The sequence below is a fragment of the Eschrichtius robustus genome, chromosome X (assembly GCF_028021215.1).
Source record: "Eschrichtius robustus isolate mEscRob2 chromosome X, mEscRob2.pri, whole genome shotgun sequence".
In the NCBI taxonomy this organism is placed as follows: Eukaryota; Metazoa; Chordata; class Mammalia; order Artiodactyla; family Eschrichtiidae; genus Eschrichtius; species Eschrichtius robustus.
In genome coordinates this window covers 118,470,039-118,493,204 of record NC_090845.1, presented here as the reverse complement: position 1 = coordinate 118,493,204, position 23,166 = coordinate 118,470,039, and the positions used below count along the sequence as shown (strand labels likewise).

Genomic DNA, 23,166 nt, shown 5'->3' with positions numbered 1-23,166 from the left:
TTGAAGTCATCAATAATAACATTGTGACGGTTAATTTTATGTGCCAACTTGACTGGGCTAAAGGATTCCCAGATAGCTGGTAAAACATTATTTCTGGGCGTGTCTGTGAGAATGTTTTCAGAAGAGATGTGCATTCATTCAGTGACTGAGTAAAGAGTTCCGCCCTCACCAATGTGGGTAGGCATCACCCAATCTGTTGAGAGCCTGAATAGAAGAAAAAGGCAGAGGAAGGGCGAATTCCCTCGTTCTCTTCTTCAGCTGGGATGTCCATCTTTTCCTGCCCTTGAACATTGGAGCTCCTGGTTCTCCGGCTTTTATTTATTTTCTTAATTTTTATTGGAGTAGAGTTGCTTTACAATGTTGTTAGTTTCTGCTGTACAGCAAAGTGAATCAGTTATACGTATACATATATGCCCTCTTTTTTGGATTTTCTTCCCATTTAGGTCACCACAGAGCCTTGAGTAGAGTTCCCTGTGCTATACAGTAGGTTCTCATTAGTTATCTATCTCTGGCTTTTAGACTCAGGGACCTACACCTGCAGCTCTCCCCCCACCCCCCATTCTCAGGCTTTTGGCCTTGGACTGGGAGTTAAACCATTGGCTCCCCTGGTTCTTACATCTTCGGACCTGGACTGAATTACACCACCAGCTTTCCTGGTCCTCCAGCTTGCAGACGGCAGATTATGGGATGTGTCAATCTTCATAACTGTATGAGTGAAGTTCTATAATAAATCTAATTTTATATATATATATAAATACATACACATATGTATATGTATATGTGTATATATATAAATACATACACATATGTATATGTATGTGTGTGTATATATATATCCATCTACCCATCCTACCTGTTTCTCTGAGGATCCTGGCTAATAGAAGCATTATATATAAAAAGTATGGAATGTGACTAAAGACATATTTAGAGGAAAATCCATAGCCTTAAATGCTTTTATCATTAAACAACAAATACTTAAGATATGATATGCTGGATATTTATTGAAAGTGTACACTGTGAGGGCCTGAAAAAAATATATCTCATTTAATCTTCATAGTACTTATAAGGTGGGTACTGTGTTTTGCCATTCGTAATACTTAGGAGGTACGTACTGTATTTTGCCCTTATCTTTTTGAAATGCTCAGAAGTATAATTAGGCACATCCACACCATGTTTTAACTATGATATGTTTCCAAGGACTATTTCACATAATTCTTGATTCAATGCCACAAATATTTATTAGTGCTTATTATATACAAGACACTATGACAAAGAAATGGATAATAGATGTTCTCTACCCTGTAAAATCCAGTCATGTGTGTTTATGATATAGATGATACAGCTCATATTATGATTGCAACTAACACTACTAGCTAAATTGATTGCATTAAATGCTAAAACTGATACATAAACCCAGCGCCATGGTTGCAGGGAGTAAAGTGATTCCAACTGAGGTTGGGGGCAGGAGTCCATCGTGGGGCTTGTTGCCACTGCTCAGGGAAGCACCTCTAAGTTGTTCAAACAATTAGTTAATGTGATTGAAGCAGGAAGGGCACATACATTTCCACTTTATTAAAATATTGCATAGATACAGAGCAGTTGGGCACATCCATTCTAAGGCACTGTCCTGGATTGAATGCAATTCCACAAGAGAGAAAAGAGAAGCCATTACATTCGGTATTATTCACCTCTACATTCAGACTCCTCCCATGTTCCATGTTTATTGCTACTGGGATCTCAATTTTAACCCCAAACTTATAGCAGCATCATACTGGGACCTAGATGACAAAAATGAAAGACACATCCTGGCTCTAGCACTTGATATGATCTGGCACTTAACTACAAACTCTCTTGCATTGCTCTCCATTTGTTTCCCAACTCTTGTTTAACTAAAGATATTATAAACTCTTTATGAATTAATTTCTTTACTAGTTTTCATTAAGCCTAGAACAGGACTAGTTAGGCACATCGTAGATACCCCCAAAATGCTTATATTAAATATCACTTCCAAGAACTTCAATGGAATAGAAAAAAATATTCTTTCCGTAATTCTAGTTTAAGGAAAGGATGACTGGTATCCTCATAAAGGGGAAATACTTGAATGTCCTCTTTCTTGTATTTTACAACAAGGAACTAGGCTGAATGAATATTTTCATGTAGTAACAGCTTTACCTGACAAAGAGAGTTCTTCCCTTGCTACAGGAACTTGAGTCATTACCACTATTATATGAGAACATTTATATAAGTAGCAATGTGTGTGTGTGTGAGATTATAAGTAAAATTCAAAGAGGCTGTGAATCACTGAGCAACGTATAAATATCTGAATTAGTGACCTTCACCTCCTTAAATAATGTGTGTGTGTGTTACATAAAAAACATATAAGTTTAAAGAGTTTTTCATAACACCCTTGAGACAACTGGAGATAACGAGGCTTGGGAACAATCAGACTATACAGATAGCTATAGAAATATCTGTTAAAGGCAGTGTGTTCCAAAGAATATTTGCAGAATACTAGCTCTGTGGGTCATTACTGGGTATACATGAAAAAGGGTTCTGGGCTCAAACAGGACTGTAAAACACTGAGCCAAAAGAGGTGCTTTTTCTGCCTTTACCAGAGGACCTCTCGGAATTCTTAACATGCTGATGTGCGCTGTGAATCTACAAAGCAGAAACAGCAGGAAGTGATGCCCAAACTTATTTGCAGACTATCTTGTAGAACTAGGTGTTCTGTGACACACACTTAGGGAGACACTGAATTAAAGGATGGGTAAAATTCAAAAGCACTGAGAGATACATAGTTGGATAGCAAAGGAGAGTGAAAAGCAATGGACACTGGTTCCTCAGTCAATCTAAATTAAATTAGATTCCACTTGTATAACTTCAACTGTCAAATGGGTTCTTCCACAAAGAGCTGACTTATTCTGGGAACAAAATAAATCATCAAATCAATACTCAGCTCTAAGCGGCATCACCCCAGGCTGCAACTAAGCAGACTAGCCAACTGTGCAAAATTCAAAAGTAAAGATTAAAATTCTAATTTCCTCAAAAATAAAATTTTCAATGGAAAGAACCCAGTTCATACCAGGCAAATGAAATCGTCTTCATCCATGTGTTCCTAACACATTTTCATTATTTCATAAAATACACTGTCTCCTTTCTTGCCACTTGGGACACATATAAAGCTTTAAACTAATATAATCACCTTTAATAATGACAGCAGAATAATTATGGTGCTGCTATAATAGATATGTCAGATAAATATGATTATCCATTAGTTGACCCTACCCTGAAAAGGACTGCCATTATTTTTATGCTTACATCTATGATACGGTTGGCTTGGTTCACAAAATTTTTCAATGTAATAAAAAAATAAGAGTTGTAGAGACAGAATAAATCAAATCTAGGAAAACTGCAAGAGTAGATGGATACTCTAGAATTCATATGACTTGGAAGATGGGTTTTTAAAGTAGAAAAAAAAAGCTGTTCTTATAAGCTCAAACAAAAAAATTCTTCCAAGACAAACAGGATGCTGCAGGTTTAAGATTTTGTTTTTTGAGTTACTGTCAATCTCTGTAGGACTTGTTTCCTTTAACAATCCTTAAAGAAGACCTCTAAAGTGAGTGACTTGGTGCATAATAAGGCCTGCTCTCTGTCTGAAGCTTTTAGAACAATGACTACACTTGTATGGCTTCTCCCCTGTATGAATTCTTAAATGAATAACAAGGCTTGGTCTCTGTCTAAAGCTTTTCCCACAGTAATTACATTTAAATGGTCTCTCTTCAGTGTGAGTTCTCTGGTGCAAAGTAAGAGCTGTCAGCCTACTAAAACTTTTCCCACAATTATGACATCTATGAGGTTTCTCACCTGAATGAGTTTTCAGATGTCTTTTAAGACTTGATCCATGACAAAAGCTTTTCCCACACTCAAGGCATTTATATGTTTCTTCTTCAGAATGGGTTCTCTGGTGCCCTATAAGGTGTGACCGCCGAGTGAATCGCTTTTTACACACCGTGCATTCATAGGGTCTCTCCCCCGTATGAAGTCGTTGGTGTCTGTAAAGGTCTGAACTACGAAGGAATCTTTTTCCACATTCAGGGCACTTATGAGGTTCCTCTCCTGAATGAATTCTCTGGTGCCCTGTAAGCTGTGACTTCCGAGCAAAACATTTCCCACACTGAGAACATCGGTGAGGTTTGTCTCCTGGACTCTTTTTCTTATGGGGTCTAGGGTTGAGGGGTTCTTCCAAGTTGGAGCTCTCAGGTGTCTCTCCTGCTGAGGGGTTCTGATGCTCTACAAGTTTTGTTAAATCTCTCTGTAAATCCTCTGGGGGGGTTTCCCATTGATTTTCTAACTGTACATAGTCTTTTTGCAAGATGGGGCCATGAAGAGCATTCCCCTCTAAAGTAACAATAAATGGATACATATTCTCCATTTTTTTCTGTTTTTCTGAAGTAGCTTCTTCATTTTCTATCCCGATCTCAAAACCTGAGAGAAGAAACAGAATGCAGATGTCACTGTGTCCCACATTGAAAAGAACATGAGGGAAAATGAAGAGTTATATTAAACCACCAGTAGAAATAGAGACATTCTTAAGTACAATAGAATCCAAAACTCTTTACCTTGTTCAAAGTTGATTTTTTTTCTTTTCTTTCTTCTGTGTTACCAACGAATGATTACTTACCTAACTTGGAATCGAGTAATTGCTTAATTTCTTTGGAATCTTGTAGTTCCTTCACCCATGCCTCTTCTCTATGCTCCAATGGAAAGCTCACGTCGAGTTTTGGTATTGGATATCCTGGCCAGAAGAAAGATGAGAAGCATAATAGTTTAGGTCATCAAAGCTTTTTCCAGAGTTCAGGCTGATATCTTGGACATATGGCCCTTAATATCTACTTCCTCCTCAACTACTATTATGTCATCTGGAATCTCTTGCAAGAGTCTTTTCTTTCTTTAAGATAAGAACAAAACAAGCCTATTCTCTTCTAACCTATGGAAAGGGAGTAAATCAATTCTGTGCAGAAATCAATACAATAAATTGCTACTGTATCTATTTTGATAATAGATTTATTTAGGTTAGAGCCAAAATATGAAGTAAATCTTCATAAAGTTTTGGCACATTAAAACTGAGAAATGCTGTTATTGAGTACTACGTAAAGAGAGAGAGGTAAAGCCAGAAGTTATACAACTGCTTACTGGAATAATTTCAGTTGAGATTTTCAAATTATAATGGAAACTGACTGGGTTAGCAACCAGAAAAGCAGTCTTTATGCTTGTTTCAGCTGAAGACTAGAAGTGGATCCTCTTGAAATTAACCCAAGTAACCATCAGAGAGTGTTTCTCACTGTCAAGCTAAGGACAACCAGAGAAGTTTCTACACTCAGTGCTCTGCTGTGTCCTACCACCCTCTCCTCACTGAGGAGAGCCACTCTGACTCCCATCCTCTCTCCACACCCCTTCCTCGCCTTCCTCTGCTCTGGCCAAGTTAACCGGTCTGCCATCAAGTTTGGGTTGGAAGTGGCTCATCTGAGATCGAAATGCAGCATGATGTTTAAATATTAGCATCATTAAAATAATATCAGCAAGTTAATTTGATGAAACTTTAAAATTTAAAACATATCAAAACATAGGAAGTGGACTAAAATACCTTATTTTATATTTTCATGGAAAAAAGGACCTTTTAAGATTAAGAAACAAAAATGCGTTGCAAATAAAATTCTGTTTAAATTCACTACATTGTTTTTGATTGGGTTTCAAAGCTAAGAATAGGATGAGAGGGTAATGAGACCGAGGTCAAATAAAAATGGAGGTCATAGATCAAAGGAAAGCTGCGATTACATAAAAGTAGGAGCAAACTGAAACTTGAAATAAGCAGAGAGAGTAGCAAAGGCCTAGGTGTGAAACACTAATTTATAATCTAAATGCAGGGAGGGAGACAGACTTCCAACACGATACCATGAGGAGCTGTGCAGACCTATTTCCTAATGAAACTGGTGAAAATTACTAAAAATAACAAAGAAACATTCAAAGTCTAGAAAATTAGGAAACAGCTATTGGGTTGGCCAAAAAGTTCATTCGGGTTTTCCATACGCTGTTACAGAAGAACCTGAATGAACTTCTTGGCCAGCCCAATATTTTAAAAACTCTGCTAAAATTTATAGAGAACAGCAAGAGTCTTACGTATTTAAACCAAAACTGTTCTCTTTAGTCCCTCTCCCAGCTCCACTCCAGATTGGCATAGCCAAGAGCCTGGGGCTCTCTTTCCCCCAGCTCCCATTCAGAGGGATATCTTCCTGGGAGGGGCAGGACCCCAGCATTTGTCACCCTACCCTTAGCTATCTACTGTTGAGTCTAAATTCCAGGCCACTGTGGCTGAGAGGTGAGGGCTCCTTTCATCTACCTAGTCTCCACTGGTGGGATAGAGGATCTATCTACCTTGGGTGTAGTATTGCTGAGAATACTAGGGCCCTGATTGCCCTTGCAAGGCAGTTGTGGTTTTGTAAGGCAACTGTGATTGTAAGGCAGTGGTTTCTTGCCTGGAGAGGCAAGTCAAGAAGACCTGAGGCTCAGACTTAGTGCTCAGCTCCTAAAGTGGCAATGTGACTCAGAGATAAGCACATTATTGTCCCCACCTCCAGCTCCAGAGCCATGCATCAGAGATTTGGCCTGGGAGGACAAGCAGGCCTTAAAAGAGGTAGCTCCTAAAGTCTTCTCAAAGAAACTGACTTCATTTCCAAGAGAGAGAGGAGATGTTCAAGCCTAAGGATATGCTCAAAAAGAGTGGAGGCTGTAATGAAAGGCAATTGGAAAGAGTGATAGATTTATTGCATATACACACTAAACTGTAGGCTGACTAGTTTGCAGAAGAGAACTGGGGAAAGAGACAGCTGGGAGGAGCCCTCCTGGGATCAGAACAAATCTCAAAAACTGACCTCAGGAACTAGCCCATCTAAGGTGTCTGAATTTGATTGAATTAGTCTACAGAGCAATTTATGCTCCAGGGCATTGTTGAATGCAATAGAGCAATTAGCTGGCAATTAGTAGCTGGGTCTGGTCAGGGCAAGAGACAGCCAAAGAAAGCCCTGCAAAAACTACTGTCATTCCAGGGTGACTATGTGCACACCCAAGGCTGTGCTCCATGAGGGCAATATCAAATGCTTAATATTGCAGGGTGAACTAGAGTTCACTAAAATAATCCAGCCACTCACCAAACAAATAAATAAACTCTGGAGAGTGAGAAGAAGGACACACAGTTGCTACAGTATGTAATCTAAAATGTCCAGTTTCCAACAAAAAACAAGACATGTATGTGGACAGGAAAGTATGACCCCTACACTGGAAAAAAAAAAGAGCAGGCAACAGAATCTGCCTATGAAAGTGACTAGATATCTAATTTAACAGACTTCAAAGTAGCCATTATGAATATGTTTCAAGGACTGAAGGAAACCATGATTAAAGAAGTACAGTAAATTATGATGACATTACATCACATCAAATAGAGAATATTGATAAATAGGGACTTCCCTGGTGGCGCAGTAGTTAAGAATCCGCCTGCCAATGCAGGGGACACGGGCTCAAGCCCTGGTCCAGGAAGATCCCACATGCTGTGGAGCAACTAAGCCCGTGCGCCACAACTACTGAGCCTGTGCTCTAGAGCCCGTGAGCCACAACTACTGAGCCCGCATGCCACAACTACTGAAGCCTGCGCGCCTAGAGCCCGTGCTCCGCAACAAGAGAAGCCAGTGCAATGAGAAGCCTGCACACTGCAACAAAGAGTAGGCCCTGCTCACTACAACTAGAGAAAGCCTGTGCGCAGCAATGAAGACCCAACGCAGCCCAAAAATAAATAAATAATTAAATTAAAAAAATATCGATAAATAGATAGAAATTATTTAAAAAAATAATTGAAACAGAGTCCCCCTAAAACTGAGTTCCTCTGCTGAGTTCATGATTAACCTCTCTATCCCAAATTTTATTCCCTTTCTTGTCTGGCACCTGTTCCCCCTCAGGATTGAGGAGTATCAATGCAAAGGGGGGATTGAAACCAAGCAGGACTCTCTGTGTCCTCCATTTCTTGTTTGTAGAAAAAGGCTTTAGTCTCCTAGGCCTTCCCTGACTTCCAAAGAGCAAATTCAAGCAGTTACTAATTAGGGAATTGAGGGAATGCAGAAACAAAGGAAAAGCAGTCAAGAAACAATAGTTCAGTAAACAGAGTCCTAGTTCCTCCTCAAGGGAGATATACATATGTGTGTGTGTGTGTGTGTGTGTGTGTGTGTGTGTGTGTGTATAAAATAATCTGATACATATCTTTGAGTTGTTCTGCAGGAGCTAAGGTTCCCCACCCAGGTGGAGGATGGTAACTACCTTCTGAGACCCCAGACTGGTCAGAAAGTTGATGACTGAGATTCCTGAAACATCACTCTGCTACCTCACTACCAACCAATCAGAAGAAAGTCATGCACCCTGCAGCCCTCACTCCAAATGCTGCCTTTAAAAACTCTTCCCTGAAACCCATCAGGGAGTTCAGGTCTTTTAGGTATGAGCCACCTGTTCTCCTTGCTTGGCCCTGCAATAAACCTTTCTTTGCTCCAAACTCCAACATTTCTGTTTGTTTGGCCTCACTGTGTGCCAGGCACAAAAACTTGGGTTTGACAACAGAATCAAGTGGTAATTCTGGAGTTGAAAAGTACAATGACTGAAACGAAAAATTCACTACAGTGGCTTAAGAGTACATCTGAACTGTCAGAAGAATTGCTGAACTCGAAGACAGATCAATAGAGGTTATGCTATGAAAAGAACAGAGGCAGAAAAGAATGAAGAAACATGAATGGAGCCTCAGAGAAAAGTGGGGCACCATTAAGTGCACCAACAGATATATAATGAGAGAACCAGAAGGAGAGGAGTGAGAGAAAGGAGCAGAAAAAATATTCGAAGAAATAATGGCCCCGAACTCCCCAAATGTATTTAAAAATGTCAATATACACATCTAGGAAGCTCAATAAATTCCATGTACAATAACTACAAAGAGATCTACAAACAGACATATCAGAGTAAAAATCCTAAAAGCCAAATAAGAAGAAAAAACCTTGAAAGACAGCAAATGAAAAATGACTTGCCACTTACAAGGGAACCCTAGCAAGATTAAAAGCTGAGTTCTCATCAGAAACAACAAAGGCCAGAAGACAGTGGGATAATATAGTCAAAGTGTTCAAAGAAAAATAAAAACTGTCAACCAAGAATCTTATATCCAGAAATACTATCTTTCGAAAATGAATATGACATAATATTTCTGATAAACAAAAACTGATGAGAGTTCATTGGTAGCAGACTTGCCTAACATGAAACACTAAAGGAAGTTCCTTAGTCTGAAAGCAAGTGATCCCAAACAGTACCTGAATCCACATGGAAAAACAAAGGGCACAAGTAAGGGTAACTATTTAATTATAAAAGATAGTACAAATACAAATTCCTGTTTCTTGTCTTAAAAGATTTTAAAAGCAATTATATAAAACAGTATGTATGTAGTATATTGTTGGGCAAATAACATATAGAAATGTATTATATTTGCCAATAACAGCACAAATGAAGTGGGTAGGAGAAAGCTGTACTGGGCTAAAGAAATGACTCCAGTTAGTAACTTGAATCCACAGGAAGAATGAAGAAAATCAGAAATGATAAATAATGTTAATATAACAAAAGCTATAACATACACTTGTTTTCCTTTCTTCTCCCAGCTCCTTTAAAAGTCTTAAAATTATATAAAGTAATAACTATAACAAGATATTGTTGAGTTTGTAACATTTTTGATATAATATGTATGATAGTAACACCCCAAAAGGGGAAAAAGGGAATAGAGTTACATAGGAGAAATATTTCTATAGCTCACTGACATTGTTAGTATAAATCCGAAGCTGATTATGATAAGTTAAGGTATACATAATAAATCCTAGAGTAACCACTAAGGAAATAACTTTAAAAATAGTGAAAATTCATTAAAGTACATAAGTGTTACATTCAAAATATTAGTGTCAAAGAAAGCAGTAAGTGAGGGATAGAGGAGCAAAAAAGATATGAGACACATACAAAAACAAAAAGTAAAATAGCAGATATAAATCCAACCATATCAAAAATAAGATTAAATGGTATGAATTAAACAACTCGATCAAAAGGCAGAGATTGTCAGACTGGATTTTTAAAAGTCCAACTATATGCTGTCTAAGGAGACACACTTCAGATTCAAAGATACAAATAGATTGAATGTAAAAGAATGGAAAAAGATATATCATGCAAGTAGTAACCACAAGACAGCTAGAATGACTATATTAATATCAGACAAAATAGACATTAAAACAAAAAAGTTATTAGAGATAAAGAGAATCATTTTATAATGATAAAAGAATCAATCCATCAGGAAGATGTAACAATTATAATCATACGTGCACTTAATAACAGAATACCAAAATACATGAAGAAAAAATGGACAGAAATAGTAAAAGAAATAGGCAATTGAATAGTAATAGTTGGAGACTTCAATATCTCCTTGCACTATTGGATAGGAAATTTAGGCAGAAGATCAACAACAGAAGACTTAAAAATTACCATAAACCAACTAAACATCACAGACATTTATAGAACACTCCAACCAACAACAACAGCAGAATATACATGCTTCTCAAATGCACAGAGAAAATTCTACAGGACAGTTGAGATACTATACCATAAAACAAATGTTCAAAAATGTTAAAGGGGACTTCTCTGGTGGCGCAGTGGTTAAGAATCCGCCTGCCAATGCAGGGGACACAGGTTCAAGCCCTGGTCCGGGAAGACCGCACATGCCGCGGAGCAACTAAGCCTGTGCACCACAACTACTGAGCCTGCGCTCTAGAGCCTGCATGCCACAACTACTGAAGCCCACGTGCCACAACTACTGAAGCCCATGCAGCTAGAGCCCGTGCTCCCCAACAAGAGAAGCCACCACAATAAGTCCGCACACCGCAATGAAGAGTTGCCCCCGCTTGCCGCAACTAGAAAAAGCCCGCGCGCAGCAAAGACCCAATGCAGCCCCAAAATAAAAATAAATAAATGAATAAAAATTTATAAAAAATGTTAAAGGATCACAATTACAAAGTATATTCTCCCACCAAAATGGAATGAAATTATAAATAAATAACAGAAAGAAAACTGGGAACTTCACAAATATTTCAAAATTGAACAACATACTCCTAAGTAACCAATCAGTCAAAGAAGAAATCAAAAGGGAAATCAGAAGTATTTTGAGGTAAATGGAAACGAAATGAAAATGAAAACTTAGGACTGTAAAACCAGTGCTTAGAGGGAAATTTATAGCTATGAATGCCTATATTAGAAAGGAAGAAAAATCTCAATAACCTAACTTTGCACCTTACACCATCTCTGGATACAGAGAACATGTGCTCATACTTGAGCTTCTTCTTGGATGAACTTCTTAATTATCTACCAACCTCGCCCCCCACTCACCTTGTCGTCCTACATCCTACATAACATGCAGATCCTTGTGCCTCTGGTGCACTCAGCCTCCACTTCCTGGACTCTCAGAGCCCTGCTCCTGACACTATAACCAGTTTGCATTTCCCAACCTATGCTCATGACCCATGTCAGCGGAGGCCACTGACCATTCCTTGACCCATCTTCCACCCTTCTGACGTTAGTTCCTATCCTCTACTCTTACACACTCCATAGCATACCATCACAGATGCTGAATGAATTGGACGCTTATTGAAAAGGTTTTCACAGATATCAGCCCTCCTTCTATCTGCTAACATGGTGATAACAGTTATGACTTTTATACAGCAAAGATCAAACACTCTGATGATACAGAATAAGTGAAGGCAAGGAGAATCTGGCACTCTCATATGCTGTGGTGGGAGAATAAATTGGTACAACAATTTTGGAGGACAATTTGACAATATCTATTAAAGTTTTAAATACCCATTAACCAATCAACCCCACTTCTGGAAATTTATCCTATCGACACCTGCATATACACAAGGATGCTCACTGTATATTTTATAGCTTGGCTCCAGGGCTTTGAATCAATGTTGAATGGCAGTCAGAAAGCAGGCTCTAATTTCTACTTCTGTCAGGGGGCTCTTCTCTTCACCCTCAATGCAGACTAGTCTGTGTAGCTACTATTACCATTGGATGAGTGGTTTTACAGCAATAGAAGAAACATCAATTGCTAGTCAGTTGGTATAAAATAAGAGGGTCCTACAAATAGAAACCAAAGCCTATTACCTTAAATTCAACCATTGCTTCCGTCTTTTATAGTCTAGAACCTTAGTTTCCAAGTGATGATAATGTGTTGTCCAGGATGTTAAACTCACCTCATGGTTATAGCCAAGAGACTCATCATGGGTATATTTTATTTGACCTAATTAACTGAAGAAATTTACTCAAGAAAAATTGACTGCAGAAAAAGAAAAAAAAAGATACAAGGATATAATGTACAGCACAGGGAATATAGCCAATATTTTATAATAACTTTAAATGGAGTATATAGTCTATAAAAATACTGAATCACTAGGTTGTACACCTGAAACTAATACAATATTGTAAGTCAACTATACTTCAATTTAAAAACTACTTTCTGACCTAAAAAAACTGAAGTATAAAGTAAAAGGTTAGTAGGGACAGGGTAGCATAGGTGCACAGTTGTTTTAAAATATAGCTCCAAATTCTTTGATATTTTTCCCTTCAAGTGGTGGAATTTAATTTTCTTCCCCTTAAGTGTGGGTTGGATTTAGTGACTCTCTTCTAATGAACAGAATATGGTAGAAGTGATGGTGTGTGACTAGTTCATCAAAAACATTGTGGCATCCCCCTTGCTTTCTCTTGATTCGTTTGTTCTGGGGGAAATCTGCTGCCCTGTTGTGAGGACACTCAGGCAGCCTATGGAGAAGACTGCTTAGCAGGGAACTGAGGTCTCCTGCCAGCCCCTGCTGACATCTTGACAGCAACTACATGAGCAGCTCTGAGCCAGAAACACCCTGTCAACCACTCCCAAATTCCTGACTCTCAGAAACTGTGAAGTGATAAATGCTTTTTCTTTTAAGCTACTAAATTTTGGGGGGGTAATTTGTTATTCAGCAAAAGCTATCTAATACAAAGAGGGAAAAAGCAACTTGAGGTTAACAAAGAAGGTGCTTGATTGATGAATGTTCCCCCCATCCCAGGCTCAGGGAATGACTTCATTAAGCCCCATTATCAAACATTGTGTCACAAAGTCTCCACTGTACCAAGAAATATCATTACTATTGTTAGGGCTGGATATTAGCTAATGATACATCATTTAGTATAATAGAATAATCTGAAGAAATTTAAGTTACAAGACTCTTTTGTTGCTTTGCGGACAGCATTTTTTGCCCTAATTTTACTTTAAATTTTCATCTCTCATATCCTGCATCACCAAAAAGATGTGACCTTTGACATTTTGCATACAATTTCCCAGTGTAAGCTCATGCAGTTAAATTTTAAAAACCCGAGGCTTTGGCAAATGAAAATTGTTCCAAATTTGGTGTACTAATTTTGAACTCCAGACTTTCAAAGATAAGCATGGTATACTTTATATTTTTAGGACCAGCACATCTTTTCTTTCTTATTGCAGACATTCTAATATTTTTGCCTATCTCTAACATCTGGTGTGTCTGGCTTGAATTCAAATAAGGGATTTTTTAAAGCTTATGTATTTCTTAGATCTCTTTATATTTTCTACTTAAGTTCTTCCCTCTTTCTCTCTTATTCTCTCTTCCCATGCCCCTCTGTATTCACATTGAATGAATATCATTAGGTGAATATATGCATGTATATACATATATTTTTTTCCATTTTATATATACCCAACAACTTAATGTTTTGCTAACAGGGAATACATTCCAAACTTTAATATAAAATCAACTGACCTCTTCCATTACTTTGAAAGTTCTTCTATTCTGCCAGCATCCTGTGCTTTTCACTCAGCCTACAATATGATGTGCTTCATGTAATATACCGAAGATGTTTTCATTTAAAAAAAAACCAGTAAAAGTATAAGCAACCTTTAAATTATGGAACAATAAGTCTTGCATCATTTTGCAAAGCATAATATATCACTTCAACAGTGATGAAAAAGGGGTAGTTTCCTCTCCTCCAAACTGGTATATTTTACTTGTTTAATTCATTCTATCTCTTCCTTGTTGAATACACTGGACATTTCCGTGCTTTAAAGAGTAAAGTATTACAATCAAGAGCAACATTGCTGTTTGGCATCATCTGTGATCTTTGTACCTGGGACTGTTGCTAAGAGGAGCAAATTAACATGGGGAATGAGAGTGCATGTGCAAAAACATTTATCATTAAATATTTCTAGCTAAGTTTTACTACTTGTTGCTGGCATAAATACAAAATTACAGATTTTTTAGAACTTTTAAACAGACTATAAACTATAGGTAATGTAAAGATTGGAAGGTAAATGACAATATTATATAGTTCTGCTTTGACCATAATATACATACATATGTAGTTGTCGGTTTTTCTTTTTTGTCACCTTTATTTTAAAATATTCTAGAGACCCACAAACACCTCAAACTCCACATGGTCAACATGGTCAAATCTAAACTCACGTTGACCCACCAAATCTGATCCTCTTCTTCTGTTCTCTGTGTCAGTGAATAATATTATCTATCTTCCCAGTTCACTGGCCAGAATCCTGGATACCATCCTTAACCTCTTTTTCTTCCTCATCCAACACCCAGTCAATCACCAAGTCCCATAATTTCTATTTCCTACCTATCTTTCAAATTGGTCTTTTTCTCTCTACCACCACCGACACAATCTTAGTCCAGAAAATCATCCTCTCTAAGGTGGATGATTGCAGGATAGCTGTTTCTAGTCTTCCCTCTCTTATTGTAGCCAGAGTGACCTTCTAAATGCAAATCTGTGTATATCGCTGCCTTACTTAAGAACATCCAGTGGTTCCCCACTGCCCTGGTAATAAAGCATATCTTCTCAACAAGGCTGACAAAGTTCTTCAAGATCCAGGACCCTGCTTCTCTCTCCAGCCTCTTCAATGCAACTCTGGCTCCTCTGCTTCTCCTCTGCGCCCTCACACTGCAGCAGGAAGTCTTCAAATATGCCATGCTCTCTACCCCTCTGAGCCTTTGCATAAGCTGCCCATTCTGTCCAAAGCCCTCTCCCCTCCCCACTTCCACCACTCAGCAGGCTTACTCCAATCCATCTTGTAGGTGTCTACCCAGATCCCCCTTCCTCAAGGATGCCTTCCCTCTCTGCCAAAGCTGGTTAGGTGGCAATCCTACGAGCTCCCATAGCGTCCTACTCCCTCCAATACATCATTTTACAGTCCTATTTTCATATCTGAATCATCCATAGGAGCTGAAGCTCCAAGGTGCCTGGGACTGATTTTCTGTCTTGTGTACTAGAGACCCCAGGATGGCAACCCACTGAATGGGGAAAATATTTGCAAATCATATACCTGATAAAGGATGGATATCCAGCATATAGAGAGAACTCTAAAATTCAACAACACCAAAAAAAAAAAATCAAAAATGTGCAAAGGACCTGATTAGACATTCTCCAAGGAAGATTTACAAATGGTAAATAAGCACATGAAAAGATGTTCAACATCACTAATCATTTGGGAAATGCAAATCAAAACTACAATGAGATACCACCTCAAACCCATTAGGAATGCTACTATCAAAAAAAAAATAACAGGTGTTGGTGAAGATGTGGAGAAATTGGAAACCTTGTGCACAGTTGGTGGGAACGTGAAACGGTACAGTCTCTGTGGAAAACAGAATGGAAGTGCCTCAAAAAATTAAAACTAGAAATGCCGTATGATCCAGCAATTTCACTTCTGGTTATATACCCAAAAGAACTAAAAGCAGGGTCTCAAACAGATATTTTTACACCCATGTTCACAGAAGCGTTATTCACAATAGCTAAGATGTAGAAGCAACCCAAGTACACGTTTATGGAAAATGGATAAGCTAAATGTGATATATACATACAAAGGATTATTATTCAGCTATTAAAAGGATGGAAATTCTGAACCCTGAGGACATTATGCTAAGTGAAATAAGCCAGTCACAAAACGATAAATACTGTATGATTTCATTTATATGAGGTACACAGAGTAGTCAAATTCATTGAAACAGAAAGGTGAATGGTGGTTGCCGGGGGCGGGGGGCGGTGGTGGAATGTAAAAATGGGGAGTTATTGTTTAAATGGGTATAGAGTTTCAGTTTTACAAGATGGAAATAGTTATGGAGATGGATATTGGTAATGTCTCCACAAAATTATAAATGTATTCAATACCACTGAACTGTACACATAAAAATGGTTATGGTGGCAAATCTTAGGTCGTGGGTATTTTACCACAATAAAAAAAAATTGAAAAGAGAAAAATTGGCTTCCTGAGCAGGGTCATTAGCTTAAGGGGTTTTCAATCCCATTCGATCGAAGGTGCTTTGTGCCCAGCTATTCCCAGAGAGATACTTCCTCCTTCAACTCTTTTTTTATTTTTTGATTTTTTTGATGTGGACCATTTTTAAAGTCTTCACTGAATTTGTTACAATGTTGCTTCTGTTTTATGTTTTGGTTTTTTTGTCCGCGGGGCCGGTGGGATCTTAGCTCCCTGACCAGGGATCGAACCCACACTCCCTGCATTTGGAAGGCAAAGTCTTAACCACTGGACCGTCAGGGAAGTCCCTCCTCCTTCTACTCTTGATCAGAGTGGCCTGTTTCCATCAGGTAATCGGTATTCTAAGCAACCTCAACCCTGGAGAGCTCTTGAGCTCTCAAAATGGAAACCAAAGAAAGGAAATAAAACCCTTGCCTTACCAGGGTCCAGAAAGGGCTGGCCTTCCCCAGCAGCACCGAAGCTCAGCTCCTGCGGCCCTGCCTGTGGGATCCACGCCTCTGCCACTGGGACCTCCGGGGCAGGTCCCATTACTTGGAGTGGGGGTGACTCCAGGTGGATGTTTGGCGGTATGTGTGCCATTCCCACTGGTGCCAGTTCTTCCAAGAGCATTTCCTGCCTATCGAGCTGGGGGAAATGCCAGAACCGTCACTGAAGTCCAGACCAGCCCTGCCCAGTAGCAATATAATGCAAGCCACCCATGTCCTTTTAAATGTACCGGCAGCCATATGAACCAAAAAATGAAATAGGTAAAGTTGATCTTAATAACACACAGTATTTAACCCAATATATCTAAAATATCATAATTTCAGAATGTAATCAATATAAACAATTGTTACGAGATATTACACCGACTTTTGTTTCATACTAAGTTTTTGGAACGTCCTGTGCATGTTATACTTACAGCACATCTCGATTTGGACTAGCCACGTTGCAAGTGCTTAAGAGCCACACCTGGCTAGTGGCTACCGTTCTGGGTGGTGCACGACTAGACCATACAAAGATAAAATATATTTGGTAAGCTAAACCAAGAAGATGGAGAAAGGAAGGGAAACCATAAATTCATTCTATCCTAGGGGGACAGGGAACCTTGGATGACTCCAAGGAGAGTTGACCCCATCAACACACCAGGCAGAAGTGCCCCTAATGCCCACCAACAAACACTTTCTTCTCCCAAAGATTCTGCCCGTGCTCAGCTATGGGTTTCACTCGATGGTTCTGAACAGAGACCAGCGCCACTGCCCACATGGGGCATTTTGCCTATGATGGCAGGTGGTGGCTATCAGAATGTAACGAGCCAGAGGTGGGAGTCTATATATCCGGCTGGCCAAAATGTTCGTTCGGGTTTTGCTGTAACATGGAAAAACCAGAACGAACTTTTTGGCCAACCCAATAATTCACAGGGCAGAATTGTTCCACCTCCCAAACAATTTAGGAATGTTCCCTCAAACATTCATGTAGATACAAAGAACCTGTCAAGGACCTCACCCTGTTGGTTGTATAAACACAAAATATTTTTGCATATTTTAGCATGACTTGAATGCTCTAAGAAAGCATTACTTTGGAAATCAAATGAAGACTATACTACTTATTGTTTGGACTGACCAAGAGTTGTCTGCCACTTTGAGAAATCATATGACCAACAGCAACACCGCTCACAGTGTTTGAGCTGTATCACATCAGTCAGAAGTTCTGCCTGTCGCCTTCCCAGTGTATCTGTGCATAGATTCAAGCAAATGACAACCTCCTGAAGTTTTGGTGCAGTCAGGCCCAAATATGTGCACGCTCACATGCTTGTTAGTTCATAAGAAATCACATTCCTTTTCCTTTATATTCCTTCTAGACTCTACTTGACTCAGGGTTGGCAAAATTTTCTTGTAAAGAGACAGACAGTAAATATTCTAGGCTTTGTGGGTAGTATTGGTCTGTTGTCTCTTCTTTTTTTTTAAACCACTCTTCAAAAAGGTAATAACCATTACTAGCTCATGGGTTGTATAAAAACAGGCTTTGTCCAATATTTGGCCCATAGAGCACTTATTATATTGATTTTTTTTCTAATTCGGTGTATGTAAGGAGGTTACATTATCTATAAATTTCATTTTAGCACAGTAAAGGGGACATTACCAAATATCTGTTATAGAAGTGGAGTTGGGTTTAATAGTTGAGAATCACTGAAACATATGACAATTCCAGCAGAAGGAAAAAATGGAAAGCCCCGCAGGGAAATCCTGAGGCACCAGACAGAATGTCTGATCCAGTCCCAACTGCCTCTGCTACATCTTTTGGTCTAATTCCCAAGATCCCAACCTCTTTTCTCACCTGCTGCTCTGGTATCTCAAGTTCTCTCTGTAAGTCTTCTATCAGTGACACAACTCTTTCTCTGTTCTCTGGGCAATGTTCCCTCACCCAGGTCTCTATCTCTGTGGGCAGAATCGTTAGGAATTGCTCCAACACCAGCAGCTCCAAGATTTGCTCCTTAGAACGCATCTTTGGCTTCAGCCATTGACAGCAGAGCTCCCAGAGTTTGTTGAAAGCTTCATGAGGCCCAGCTGCTTCTTTGTACTGGAACTGCCGGAAGCGCTGGCGGAAGACCTCACAGTCGGTATCATACTCTTGAAACACCGAGCCCTGATTCAAGGAGGCCTGGATTGCACAACCCAGGGCCACAGCCATCGCCACCTTCCAGCACTGTACAATTTATCTGGGTCCCGAAGCGGAAGATTCCAATTTCTTTCTTTGTGTTATCCTCCGGGCAGAGCCACCTACAAGCTGAGGATGGGACAAAATGAGAAAGGAGAAACAGCAGTGGTTACCATAGGGCAGACTTACCTCCCTTAACTTGCTTACTTTTCTCCAAAGCCCTAAAGAAGCAGATCATAATCTTTTGGGCGGTTTTGAGAATCTGATGAAAGTCATGGACAATTTCTAGAAAGATACATATCACAGCAAATTCTGCATTCAATTTCAAAAAGTTTACAAAATCTTCAAGACCATCCACGGATTCTCTAGAACTGTGCTATCCAATACGGTATTCAATAGTCCCATGTGGGTCGGGGGAGAGATAAATTAGGAGTTTGGGATTAACAGATACACACTACTATACATAAAATAAGTAAACAACAAGGACCTACTGTACAGCACAGGGAACTATACTCAATATCTTATAATAACCTATAATGGAAAAAGAATCTGAAAAAGACCATATATATATATATATATATACACATATGTGTATGTGTGTGTGTGTGTGTGTGTATATATATATATATATATATATATATATATATATATATATATATATACACATACATATATGTACATATTGGGTTGGCCAAAAAGTTCGTTTGGTTAGTGAATACATTGTTCCATAAGGTTTCTCGTGAAAATGAAAAATGTGTCTTTTATTTTCACTTAAAACCGAACAAACTTTTTGGCCGACCAAATACATATATATCTGAACCACTTTGCTGTATATTTGAAACTGATACAACATTGTAAATTAACTACACCTCAGTAAAAACAAAATAGTCCCATGTGGAAGTTTAAATTAATTAAAACTAAAAATTCAATTTCTCATTCATACTAGCCACATTTCAAGTGCTCAAGAGACATCTTTGTGTGGTACATATATACAATGGAATATTACTCAGCTATTAAAAAAGGATGAAATAATGCCATTTGCAGCAACACTGATGGACCTAGAGGTTGTCATACTTAGTGAAGTAAGTCAGACAAACACAAATATATGATATCGCTTATATGTGGAATCTAAAAAAAGGTTACAAATGAACTTATGGACAAAACAGAAATACAGTTACAGATGTAGAAAATAAACTTATGGCTACTGGGGGGTAAGGGGTGGGGGAGGGATAAACTGGAAGATTGGGATTGACACATACACACTACTATATATAAAATAGATAACTAATACTGAGTACAGCACAGAGGACTCTACTCAGTACTCTGTAATGACCTATGTGGGAAAAGAATCTAAAGAAAGAGTGGATATATGTATATGTATAACAGATTCACTTTGCTGTACACATGAAACTAACACAACATGGTTAATCGACTATACCCCAATATAAATTTTAAAAAAGAGACATCTTTGCAGAAAGTTCTATTGGACAGCTCTGCTCTAGAATTCCATGGACCCAATGAACCCCTAGAGATTGGGTGGCCTTTAAACCCACTCCCAGCCTAATTTCAAATGTCTTGTGTTTCTGAATATAGCTGGGCCACAGAAGAAAGGGAGGAGCAATGCTTACAATGGTGAAGAACCATGAAAGTCCATCTACCTTTGAGTAACCTTTAGTCACCTTCAACCATGGGCATCTTAGCTAGGGCCATGCCTTGCGAGGACAGCAAACCACCAGTCAGTCCCTCATTCCTCTCCACTGGAGGTTCTGCGTAGCTCAGGCAACATCACCGTGACCCTCATCCTGAAACAGCATTCTAAGTCACTTTCTCATGAGCAAAACACATGGCAACAGGGCAGGCCAGCAGGAATCGGGTCTACATTAATAACCAAGAACATCTGTCACATTCATCACGCCTCGTGCCAGCTACTGTTCTAAGCCTCCCACATGTATTGGTTCATTTAGCCCTCACCCAACGTTAGGAGGTGGGCTCTGGTACTGTGCCCTGAATACAGACGAGGGGACTGAGCTGAGGCTGAGGAGGACTGCGTAACTTTGTCCCAAGTGACACAGTAAACGCCAGAGGGAAGTGGGGAGGAGGTTGGAATCTACAGACTCCTGCACTGCTCACGTCCCAAACATCCACATGTTCTCTGAGTGCAGCCTCTGAGGTCACAGAGGCCGTCACGTACATGTCCCCACAGGTCTCAACACCGGTGCCCGCTCCCCCCACCGCCCCGTGTGCTGTGGCCCCTCTCTGTCTGCATTTGCCAGGACGCCTCACGTACCTGCCCTCTTCCTTGGAGTGGTGGGACAAGGAAAAATACGCTCATGATCCCACCCAGTCATCCCAGATGGACACTGCCCCCATAGCACCGTTATCTTGACGGCAGCCTGGGCTTCAGCGGCAGACCCATCTCGTGATAACATGCTAGCTCTGAGACCCTGACGCCCAGGGCTTCTGTCGCTAACACGAGATAATCACGGCATCTCTTTCCTAGAAGTTCCTGAGGCGGATCCCAGCGCAGGGAAAGGAACAGCAGTGTGCCTGGCACAGAGGAAGCGCTCAGGAAAGCTCATTTCCTAGGAAGCTTCTATTTCCTCCCACCCCACCCCGCCAAGGCACCTAACCGTCGCTGGAGGGCATCCAGGGACCGTGCTGGTTTGGGCTATGGACCCGCCTTGAGTGCGCTCCAGCCTCACAGCTGGGCAGCCCTCCGCGGACGGTCCCCAACCTTCCACCACGCCGACCAGGGACTTGACCCTCCGGCTTTCTCCCCGTCGGCCCTTCCGGAGGAAAACTTCACTCCACCCCGGGGCTGATGGCTTCTCCTCAAAGCCTCCTGAATGAAGCCGGCCCACAGGGCCCGTGGATGAAGAAGGGTGTAAAGAGAGGGCACTCGCGGAAAGGATAGGGGGACAAGCCTAAAAGCCGGATCAAAATCGGGTGGCCGCGGTGCGGCCCGAGCGTGCTCCCCGGGGAGAATGTCCCGCCGCCCGGAGGGGCGCTCCCCGCCCCGGAGAAGCCCGGGAAGGCCCGGCCGGGTCGCAGGGAGCGGCGGCGGGGACCCGGGCCGGACAGGGGCCCGCCGCCCGTCGCTCCTTCCCGTGCCCGCACCCGCATCGGGGCTGGAAGCGGCCGGTTAGCGCAGCCCGAGCGGGAAGGGAGCCCCGCTCCCCGCGCCCGCGCCCCAGGGACGGCCACGCCCTCTGACCGCTCCGGGACTCACCGCCTCAGCGCCCACGGCTCTCCCAGGCTCACCGGGTGCAGCTGCCCAGGGCGCAGGCGCGCGGCCGCGCTGCGGACTACAACCCCCGGCAGGCTACACGCCACTCGCCTAAAGATCGCGGCCCCTAAGGATGCTGACGCGGGAGAGGCTGGGAGTTTCCTTGGTCTCCCCTCGGCCTGAGGCCGCTTTTGGAAGCCATCCCATTTCCGGTCTTAAGCGACTCTAGATTCCCGGGGACTGGGTGGGGCGTGCTCCAGTTCTAGATCCTAGCGAGGGCTTCTCTCCCGTCAGCCCTAGAGTAACCGGAGCGACTGGGGACATCCTTAAATCTGTTATGACTGTATCAGTGATTCTCAAACCTCTCTTTTTAGGAAGAATGTTTTTGCGAGAATCTTAAAAATTCAGATTTCTGCGCTCTACCCCGACACCCGTACTCATTGGATCTCGCATGAACTCGAGAATTTGCATTATAATAAACTTTTCTTGGTATAATGACTCTGATCTTCCGCTCCCGGGTCACAGTGGCCTAGCTACCTTTGTATTTTCTTCTCGTAAAGAACCGAGCTTCGACGAAACTACCCGGTGCATTCCTCTCTGCTTTCGGCCGCCACCAGAGGGCTCTTGGGTCTTTAGGTTAGCCCAAATGGCCCCACCTCTTGTCTTCCAATTGGTTGTCCGCAGGTCCCGCCCCCGGAGTCAAATTTTCCCTTCTGGGTGGTCAGCCGTGAGTTGTGTCCAGGCCAGAGGCAATGATGTCATTCTGCAGATGTAGTCCTCACATTCGTCCCGAGCTAGTTTGTGAGTGTGTGTGTCTTTGGACGCCAAAGTTTAGTGTTGGTCCAAGACA

At 40.9% G+C, this 23,166-nt stretch overlaps 1 protein-coding gene across 4 annotated transcripts; it reads right to left on the bottom strand.

The window, feature by feature from the left end:
- Nucleotides 1-1,284: 1,284 nt before the first annotated feature.
- Nucleotides 1,285-22,385, bottom strand: ZNF449 (zinc finger protein 449). 4 transcript variants are annotated; one of them, XM_068532504.1, is made up of 6 exons: nucleotides 22,320-22,385; nucleotides 20,749-20,892; nucleotides 18,770-19,219; nucleotides 16,873-17,077; nucleotides 4,682-4,795; nucleotides 1,285-4,485 (listed from the first exon to the last, which is right to left on the bottom strand). In XM_068532504.1, exons 3-6 carry the CDS (start codon nucleotides 19,121-19,123, stop codon nucleotides 3,599-3,601), a joined length of 1,560 nt encoding a protein of 519 aa, XP_068388605.1. In that variant the 5' UTR covers nucleotides 19,124-19,219; nucleotides 20,749-20,892; nucleotides 22,320-22,385; the 3' UTR covers nucleotides 1,285-3,598. The 4 variants fall into 4 exon arrangements, with proteins under 4 accessions (XP_068388605.1, XP_068388606.1, XP_068388607.1 ...); XM_068532505.1 differs by lacking the exon at nucleotides 22,320-22,385 and adding an exon at nucleotides 21,721-22,185; XM_068532506.1 differs by lacking the exon at nucleotides 20,749-20,892 and having other exon boundaries at nucleotides 22,352-22,370.
- Nucleotides 22,386-23,166: the final 781 nt, after the last annotated feature.